Consider the following 10,898-nt stretch of genomic DNA (forward strand, 5'->3'; position numbering starts at 1 on the left):
AATTTATCATCCAACAACATTTTATTATTTTCAAGTATTTCATATTTTTGTATTGGAAGTCAGTGTATAAGTTTTTTTTTTTTTGTTGAAATAAAATTATAATTTTTATTTATTTATTAAAAGATAGATAAATGAGCAGTTAATATATTCTTACCAAAATATTCAACTTTATTAAATTAATTTAAATTAAAATGACAAATTATAATTTTTCAGTTAATGCATAATATATGTTATTATTTTAAAATAAATGTATTTAAAAAATAAATCTGTATGACATGAAATTACTTGACTAAAAAATAAAATTTTTTTTTTAAATTGAATTATGACTAAATGTAAATTATTGATCCAAAATATTTTATTGGATACAAATTTATAATTTAGATTTAGGTTCAAATAAATTTCTTTTATAGTTTTTATAAGCAATAACTAATAAGTCATTTTAATCTGTGTCACAACTTAATTTGATCGGGCATATAAGTAAAAACACAAGTTGGCTTTTACTTTCTCCATTGAGCAGTGAGTATTCACATAGACTTAAATAATTACACGTGCATAAAGCACCTGGTGTTTTCATCATTGGTTGAGATTAAACTTCAATATTCATGTCTGATCGCAGTCCACGGTTTTTAAGTTTTTCTTCTGCTTTTAGTATTGGTTCTTCAGTTCTTGTATGCCAAACATACACCTACATTTTTAAATGATTATGAATATACATATGAGCCTTGATAACTCACATTTGTGAAGTGTTTTTAAGTTGTGAAGTATATAACTTGAAAAATATATAACTCTAATTTATTTTAATTCCTATAGAAATTTGAGTTACCGAGATTCTACTGTAAGGTAATAAAAGTCCACAATAAAAAAAAATTTGTGCAAACTTACTTTTGAACAATTATCTGCCATAGGCTCCAATTGTTCTACTGTGGTTACCTGTGAAAGTATGGCACTTTCCTGGAAACCTCGACTGACATCCCACGAAAACGCAGCATTAGGATGATTATGTAAAAGCTTTAAATTAATTGCAAAACCTGCCATATCGACGGGAAATGGTCGTTCTGGTCTCCAAGCACTATTCCAACCAATTACTTTACCTTTACTATTTATCAATGGTTTTTCTACTAAAAGACCACCAACAAGACCAACTGGCCAAACACCAACACCTTTTACAGTTCGCATCTATGTAAATAACATTAAAGAAATAATAGTATAATAATATGATAACGTTAATACAGTTATAGCTAGAGACCAGATTTATATGCGCTTAAAATAATATAAGATGTTTCTATGTTCCATAATTTCATCAAAATAATCTTTTTTGTTGACGCCCATCCTCCACAAGCATACAGAATTATAGGTCTAAGAAGCACTTTATAAATTCTTAGTTTTGTATTTTTGGCCAGTAATCTTGACTTAAATAATGGTACAAGCCATAGGCGTGTCCAGACCTCATTCGCAGTTCATGCACAACAGTAGCAGAGGACTGGAAAACTACACCCCCTCACCCACCAATAAAATATTCTGTTAGGATATTGGAATGTGACCATCGAATTTAAAGATTTTAAATTTAGATCAAATTTCGCAAGTCATGCCTATGGTACAATCGCAAAATGGCACTTATTTCCTGCCATTATTCTTCTGTTAATTTCTTCGTGGCTATTTGCCTGTTGTCTTAAATAATAAAAATAATAAAACGTATTGTATATTGTTGAGTAACAGAATGATGTATTAAAACAATTCAAAAAATAACAAGTGGAGGGTAGAGGAGATTTTTGGCGTTTTAATTTGCCATGACACACCAAAACTTGACATCTTTTACAGTAGTTGTTAATACACCTAACAATAATTATTAATGAATTTGATCAGAAGTGTGAGACACACAGTCAGTGCTACGCACGTTGAATTCAGGAACTACCACCGTTCTCCGTCTATGAGTATGAGATAAGAGATGTAGAGAACCTAAGAGAATAATTGATTTTCTCATCAATATTACTTTGAGTCATTTTGTTATAATAAATATGATATTATAATGAAAATATTTTTGAATTTTTTTTATGAATCTTTAAACTTTTAATAAAGTTTTCCAAATTTAATCCTAATATGGCAATATATTCCTATAACATGTTTTTGAACAGAATATTCTTTAACCTTGAAATATTCATTTTTATGGGCTAAACAGTTTGTATATCAGTTCATAAGTAAATGAATCATCAAGAATGCTTATCCAATTGGAGTTGCATATTCTCAGTAAAAACATTTAAAAACATGAAAACCTGGTCTCTCGTTATAGCATAGTAATATTTACTTCATTAAATAAATCAACACTATATGTGTTATCATCATCAGCAAAAAAAATTATCCCTTCATCTTTTTTATTAGCTCTGTTACTTCTTAACCATTGTAATGCTTTGTTCCTTTGTTTAACTCCTCTAGGTTTCTTCCATTTAGGTTCCTAAAATATACATATGATTTCTTAAATTTCAATAAATTAAATTAAAATACCAGATATTTTAAATTGTATACTTTTAATTTTCTCTTCCATTCAGCTGGTGTTCCTATGGCTAAGTGTGTATAATTTAAATTACTTTTATAAAGTAAATTGGCTACAAGTGAAGTTTTCATTTCAGAATCTTCAACAATAATCCAATGGAAATTATTTACAAGACGAAAAGTGTTAGACAGTCTACAAAATAAATAACAATTTTGAGAACATTAAAAATTCAAAATGTTGATGTAAACTTTAAATTTATTAAGTTTACCTTGTAAGTTCTGCTTTTTGTACAGGTCGTTTGTAGGTAGGCGTGATGGCATATATAACTGGAATGTTTGGTTGCCATTTATCACATATACTTTCAAATCTTTCTTTTAAAATATTGTAATTTATAGATTTGATTTTTAACTGAAAAAAATTATACACCATAGAAAATTAACATAAGATACAAAAATTACACAACATTTGTAATTTATCATATTACATAAATATGTTAACACTTTATGGCTATTAGTTACCAAGAAAACCACAAGTAAAAACAATTAGACATTATCCATTGTGAATTTTAAAAAAACTAATAAAAACATTCACACACTATTAACAAAATTAATACTTTTAAACAATGTTACTTAACCCATAAATTACAATTTTGACTAAAATAATATGTTAGTATGTTATTACTTTTGAGCCATTTAGTACAACTTTAGTAAAAGAACATTTTATGTTAATAACAATATAGAATATAATTTACAAACATATAACAACTGTAAGTAATTTTACAAGTTATTAGTAGACATTTTTAAACTTTTAATTGATAGTTTTAGTCTCTAGGATATTTTTTGCAGATTCAGAACAGTCGTATAGTTGGTAAACATATTTTTAAATGTTTAGAGTAGCAGCGTAGTAAACTTAAGTAGGTAATAGCGTGGACATACAACATAAATTATAATTTTCATAATAGATGGATAGGTTATTATTTGTATTTATAGTATTATAAGAGTATGTATAATAAGTTTATACAGTAATATAAAGAAATATAAATATAAAATAAAAATGTTTCAAAACCTGTTAATAGTGATAAAAATTTCAACTAAATGATATGTATTTAAATTCATATAATATTAATAATTATATTCAATTGAAAAGTTAGGTGGTGAATATTGAAGAGTACTCGCTAGTCACCGATAAATGTTTTTTTATAAATCTAATAAGCATACTACTTTCAAATGTAAAGGTGTTCATACTTCTTCTTTTGTTTGTTCCAATGTTTGTTTTAAAATTTGATACCGTGATGCATCTAATAATAACAAAATATTTAAAATCAATCTATTCATTTAGTTAAAATTTTTTTTCAGTAAATGAAAACCAAACATTATTTACCTCTACTTCGAACTCCGATGAACCAAAAAATAAGTAAAGTGAAAAATCCAAAATAAAATATTGTTCTTCTTTTATTAAACATGTCCAAGAACTTATAGTTAGAATTATAATTACTCATTTTATTTGACTCGTAACATTTGAATATCTATGATTATTGACTATCTACCAATTCATAATAAGCAGTTGATAAAAACTACAAATCTTTCACTTTATGTCATGGTCAACAAACAAGTATACTTAGTATTTATTAGCAATACCGATTTTAATATTTGCTTAATTATTTAATTAATAATATTGTTTAACTAAAAGATTCTAATGATCTAATAAAAATATTAAGTACTTAACACAATAATATAGTATTTACTAGCTATTTAATATTTATGGTCAGTCTTAAGTTCAGCGGAATTCTCGGAAATTAAAAGAACCTTCATATTTTGCCTTTTGGTTAGCGCCTAGTGGTTTTCTGGTTTTGTACAAAATACCACTGTCTTGTTGTTGTGATTATACGACTTGTTATAGTCCACGATTAAGATAGTACTATCTTAAATCGTGTTAAAGTCCCATACAGTGATAATATTCTTCGTTCGTTATATTCTGTGGTTCATTGTACTCAGCGAGACAGTGTGTAATTATAACAAAAACGTCAAGATAAACCTGCTGTTTTTCTATATTATCATGATTGACTGTATTTACCATGGTTTTACAGTTGTACATTACTCAATACTCATCAGTGATTACTGATTAGTGACTAGTCACTAGTGGATTTTGTTGCGGTGAGGATTCAATTTGTTCATTGTCGATCAATTCGTATTTTGTAGACGTTTGTGCCTACTTCATAGACCACACTGACATAGTGACTACTGACTAGTAACTGTAGTGAGAAGTCCACCAAATATATGAGTGATTGCTGGCCTCAGATTTGGGTGAGTGTAATAATTATTTATTGATGTTTTAGCGTATTAGTGGTTTATTTTGTTATATTCCTCAAACATTTACAATTTCTATGTAATATACTTTACAGTAGCAATCTGGATGTCAATTGTCATTTGATTATTCACTCAAAGTTTATTGTATTCGTCTTGTACTATTTGTACTTCTTAATGTTATAATAATTAGTTTTGATTAAAGAGTTTGGGAAGGATAATCTACAACTCTTATTTTTATTTTCCTTTACAATATAGGCGTAAGAAAACCTTTAACTTTTAAGTATCACACATCTGCACCTAGATATCTAGGTGTGCATTTAAAATGTTCATATTTACAAAACTATGTGTGTTTTTTAAAAATAATTTTCTTTTTTAAATTTGTACAGTGTGCACGTCATGTAGCACCAGCCTAAAAAATATATAGGTAGTTCAATAAAATAATTATTTATTGCAAAAATACATCATTATAGACCATCATCTGTTTCATCTGAGTTTATTAAATGATTATCACCATAGATGCTGCATCTTATCACTCTTGTTAGTTATGGGTACATACAATTAGTAGGTCCTGTATTTATAAAATACATTTTAGACACTAGTCAATGTTTACTTTAAATTGTGGTATCCTGATTTTGTTATAATATTTGTTATCTATATTCTTTGTGTGGAATTGTGAATTGATAAAAAAAGAAATAGGATAATAAACTATAAGTTACTTCATTTTTAAATAACTTGTTAACTTTTAAAAGTAACTATCTACATTTATTTAAGTGCCATTTTGATACTAAATTTTTCATTGTATAAAATGTTTTAATAACATCTAACACAAGCTGTATGGACATTTTCAGGTAAAACTATTATTCCAAAAGGTTTTTTTTTTATAATATTCACATGAATGTGGTCTTATACTGTTGTAAAATCTTTTATGTAACAATTTACTTGATAAAAAAACGGTTTTAAAAATAAAGCTGTACAATCAGATTTTGTTAGATAGGTATCTACCATTTTTGTGAAGTTAGCAGGAAAGATAAAGTTAGATTTTATATTAATCTATACATTGGTGATGTCTGATGACTTAGGGCTGTTCGAAGGTTTTCGGGATCAGGGACAAATTAATATGGGGGCCCTTCGACCATCATAATACGGAATAATAAACAATTTATTCACTGAGATTAACAAAATTTTTGCAAATGCATTTTTTCAAACCTTAACCAACTATAAGGTCATTTAAATGTATGTACTCAAATGTTTTTTCAATAACTTCTTAGCAATGTTTTACCAAATATACTAAAATATACAATCCATCAGTGGATAATTATTAATGTTCGTGGTTTTCGTCTTATAATATTATCTGCACCGTAAATCAAGCCATAATATACTATTACATCATAGGAATATTACATTTTTTAGGCTGATGCAACAAAAATAATTTTTTTTATGTATAGTAAATCATATAAATGATGTTTCTTTAACATTTTATACTTAGCTCCATGGGCAAGAAGGTATTTTTTTTTACAGGAATTTATTAATTAGGGCCACATATACCTAGCGCCTATATCTTGTAAATAAAAAAAAAATTAACTTCTTTTGAGTTTTATCGTTGGCATATTTACAAATCTGGATCCATTCCTTTTCATTTTGAAGAACAACTTTCGAAATTTTGTTTAGACATTATTATTAATTATCATATATTATTTTAATAAATTAGTACACAATTAGCGAAATTCCACTGTCACAATAGCCAATAGAAAAAGTATAATAAAAATAATAACACCTGATAACATTTTAAATAATACCATAGGGCATTGAGTGAGAAATAAGAATAGAATGATATTATATTGTACTCGCTTACTTTATAGTTAATACTGTTTATTAATGTTGATGTAATAGAAAATGATATTTTAGACATTCATATTATTACAAATTGCTTAAAAATAGAACAAATCAAATTTATTACTATATAAAGTTATGTATATAAACATGAATAGTAGATACTTTATACTTAGCTCTCACTAATCAAAAATTAATTATTATTATAGTTGTTTATTTTTGTTATTCAAATATCGATTATATTTATTTATATTTACATTTTATACATTGTTTAGTTTTAGCACAATGGTACATACAACAAAATAGATATGTATTTATACGGGTATCGACGAGTTTATACTGAAGCCAGGCCCTAATGGAGTATACAAATATTACAAATACGTATTAATTCTGTACAGCCTCTATGGCATCAGTCAGTTTTGTGATATTTACTTTTATATTATTATTTTTTTTGGGGATTGGAGCCTCTAAGAGGCCTACCGGGAGAATTCCGATTTCCCGATGTCCTATCCATATCTCATCCCGACGAGCTCTATAGTTCCGTCCAACAGTCAGGTACCACAAACAAATTATTGGTGAAACTAAATTTACTCCGTGAATTATAGTGAAAAGTATCTACTATTGATCATAGGTAAACAAAATTACTGTCAGATTGTCCATTAATTTTTCAAATGAACAATTAATGTTAAACTATTTCAAAAATAAAAGTTTTTTACCGCAGTCTAATAATTGCCATAAGTATGGCGCGATGCGAAAAACTTTAAGTATAAAATGTTTACTTTAGTTGATTTTGAACGCTATATCGTACCACATAGTCTCTGTAGAAAGAATACAAAATCATAAACTTTTAACTCTTAATATATATTAAAAAGAAGCTTACAATTAATACAATTATTTATAACTAATTCGGTTCTTGGATTTATTTTTTTAAAACTATATTCAACACAAATGTACTTTGATTAGACTACATTTTTTTCACACGTTTTCAATTAATGACAGTCAGCAAGGCTTTTTTCTTTTTAATGAGATTTTGATATGAGTAATATAATATCTTGGAAATTATTATGAATATGCAATAAACATGACATATATATTGGTTAAGTTCACACTAAACTTGAAGGCCAGATTGGAATATAAAATTGAGTGTATGCATAAATATAATGACGTTATTAGTAGAGAGTGTTGATGACGTAAAAGTTTATACCAAGAGTGGAAAAGTAAAACTTTACAGAGTTCTTTGGAGAGAGAGAGAGGAAAATGTATGAGTAGATGTTGGAAGTCACAGTAATCTTCACTACAGTTGAGAAGAGGACATATGGACTACTGTTAAACCCTATATTAAATGAGTAGTGTGGTAGTAGACTGCGACCAGTGTGTAATCTGGTGGATTTAATTATGACAGTGTGACACTGTGACTAACCTTTAGGGATTAAAACCACGGTTGAATAGGGATACTTTAAGGTAATGATCTATAGCCAAACACATAAGACTGGTAGGTTATCCCATTGACAGCAAAGTTTGTTATATAAAGAAACATAATGATTAAAAATGGCAATTTTTTCAAAATGATTAATTTTAATATTTAAACAAAACTAGAAAATATCAACTACAATTATCTCTAATTTTCATTTTAAAATTGTATGTATGAATTGAACTCTATAAAATAACGTCTGATTAATTTTGCAGTTTTTTTTTCCATGGTACTTACACATCTAAAACAGATATAATTAACAATATATATTAGTCTTAAATTACCATATAGCTGTAATAAATATATTATAAGTGGAAAAAATAATTAGTCAAGTAGAATTATATTTTAGGTATAATAAAATGTGTTAAGATAGAGTATAAATGAATTCTGTAAAATAAAATTTACAATAGGTGCAGATAGAAATGTAAAATGATGGTAATTACTAATCATCAGGGTTTGGAAGTAATTGAAAAGATATATTTTATTGCTTTAATAATATGCTCTTAAAAATGTCAAAATATGTGATATATGCCTATATTATAATGTAACACTAAATATTGGGAAATATGCTAAAGAAAATTTTAAAAAATATTTACAATTTTTAATAATTGTACTCTATAAAATACTTTTTTAATCATAATTTGATGACTTTTATTAAAATAATAAATTACTTTAACATACAGGCTTTCCGATAAATTTTTGATGAGTAAATACAGACAAATTCAACAAAATGAGTGAGTTTGATTCCATTCATGTATGAAAATATACCTAAAAAAATAACCACTGAAATTTGAATAGTATAAAACACCTTAAGTAAGCCAAAATCTCAAAAACAATTATGTATACATTAAGAAAGTGAGAAAAAAATTTGTATTTTACTTTGGATATCCTAAGACTTACCAAAATAAAAAAAATTTGCATTTGCTAGCACTTCCAATCCCTACTTATCATCTTGTAGACCCATATACTTCAAATAAGAAAATATTATATAGTTAATTTTATTTTTTTAACATTATTCATCGACTAAGTTTCATCAAAATTAAAATATTCTGTTTGAATCCCTATACTCTGACTTGTAGTATCATAAGAGAAACCCGGTAACTTCTTTACATTGGGGTTGGCTAAACATTCAGACAGTTCCTCTTTGTGCCAGGGTTATAGTTCAGTTGGTACACAATTTTACAACAATAGGTATATGTTTAGGGAGTAGCCCAAATAGAGCTTAGATGTCTTGCTTAGTGTTGGATACAGTTTTCTAACAACAACCATACTAAATTGATGATTTGATGCTCATACATATTTTTTGTTAGTAAAAATAAACATTAATCATACAAATTGTAATGTCAAAGATTTTTCTTTTAATTCAATAGCAAATTAAATTAATTACACGTAAATTTCCATACACAAAGAGAAATATTAAATATCTAATACTTAACAGCATAGCTTATATTATATAACTAATCATAAATTAATTATTTTTGTCATATAAAATTTATTAAAGTACTTATTCGATTGAAAAATATATTCAGTAGGTGACCTAAATCGAAGTACAGAAATTATACTCTGTAGTATATCCATAAATAAATATTTAATCTCGAAGCATTGGCAATATTTCATGTAAAACACATGTAGATTTGGTATCAAAATTAACAATTGGCTCTTGGCATTGGTTATCACTTTGAAGAACATTGCAAGCTCTGAATAAAATTTGCTTTGGATCCTTGAGGATATGTTTCTTGCAATACTTACTTTTTGGTATCATTTTTCCTGTGCATTTTATACCCATTTCTACATATGTACAGTGTGGAAGATGTGATTTTCCCTTATTGTTTAGTAACGAAGTTGCTCTTATTTTTCTATCCATTGCTGTCTTAAATACTACTGCCTCTTGTCCTATCGTCATTTTTTGGTAGTGTTGCAAAAGTTTTAGCTTACGGAATTTTGCGTACTCTTCATCATTGGTCCATTTTGATTTATTTAGTTGTCCATATGATTCAGAATCACACTTTTTATTTATTAAGTATTCACGACGTTTTACTCGATACTTAAATAATAAATATCTATGAAAAAAAATAAAAAAGATGAATATTAAATTAGGTTGGTATTTTGTGTAAAATTAAATGTTTAATATTACCTGTATTCTTGTGCATATAACAATTGTAGTCGTATAAATTTATTCCTCACTCTACGCACAGCTTCTTTTTCAGAAAGTTTTGGCATATTGCACAAAGGGTCTGATTTGGTCAAATCTATATCCTCTAGCAATGGAATTTGTTTGAATAATTCCACAGTGACAGTTTTAGTCGGTTCTTCGTCTTCCAGTGGTTTGGAATCATCTAAGTTTTGTTTGTATCTTTCTTTGAGAAGTTTTTTTGAGTCTATTTCATTGAACGGGTTTAAACTCTTATACTTGGTAGCATAATGACCGAATTCTTTTTTCAAATCAATTTGTTTCTTTCCTTCCATTTTGCCAATGTATAGTTTAATAACGATGCAACTATACAAGAGTTATTTAACGCTGTTACATATTTTATTACGCTTTATGAGCGAATTACGAATTAAAAATTATGATTAGTGATTACTGATTGGTGATTACTTTCAAATACTCTAGTTTAATATTTTTCGTCTGAGACAGTCTGTTGTACTGTTGTCTGCTGTGGACACTAGGAACACTCACATAACCTCAATGTTGTGTTGTGGTAAGTACCCTGGTATCCATGGTACGATGTGGTATGCCTTTGGTTTGTCACCAATCACGCATGCGCACACTCATATGATTTAACAGCTGTTGAATCAATCTTGT

General features: G+C 27.3%; 2 protein-coding genes across 2 annotated transcripts; both read right to left on the reverse strand.

Annotated features, from left to right (window-relative positions):
* Positions 1 to 314: 314 nt before the first annotated feature.
* LOC111032790 (galactosylgalactosylxylosylprotein 3-beta-glucuronosyltransferase I) lies at positions 315 to 4,790 on the reverse strand. The gene is made up of 7 exons (XM_022313244.1): positions 3,869 to 4,790; positions 3,733 to 3,785; positions 2,757 to 2,896; positions 2,521 to 2,680; positions 2,303 to 2,449; positions 883 to 1,176; positions 315 to 685 (listed from the first exon to the last, which is right to left on the reverse strand). Exons 1-7 carry the CDS (start codon positions 3,984 to 3,986, stop codon positions 587 to 589), a joined length of 1,011 nt encoding a protein of 336 aa, XP_022168936.1. The 5' UTR covers positions 3,987 to 4,790; the 3' UTR covers positions 315 to 586.
* A 4,643-nt stretch (positions 4,791 to 9,433) lies between these two features.
* Positions 9,434 to 10,771, reverse strand: LOC111032791 (KAT8 regulatory NSL complex subunit 2). The gene is made up of 2 exons (XM_022313245.1): positions 10,230 to 10,771; positions 9,434 to 10,155 (listed from the first exon to the last, which is right to left on the reverse strand). The coding sequence occupies exons 1-2, from the start codon at positions 10,559 to 10,561 to the stop codon at positions 9,684 to 9,686; spliced, it is 804 nt and encodes a 267-aa protein (XP_022168937.1). The 5' UTR covers positions 10,562 to 10,771; the 3' UTR covers positions 9,434 to 9,683.
* Between the last annotated feature and the right edge of the window lie 127 nt (positions 10,772 to 10,898).

Source organism: Myzus persicae, unplaced genomic scaffold (assembly GCF_001856785.1).
Source record: "Myzus persicae strain clone G006 unplaced genomic scaffold, MPER_G0061.0, whole genome shotgun sequence".
Lineage (NCBI taxonomy): Eukaryota > Metazoa > Arthropoda > Insecta > Hemiptera > Aphididae > Myzus > Myzus persicae.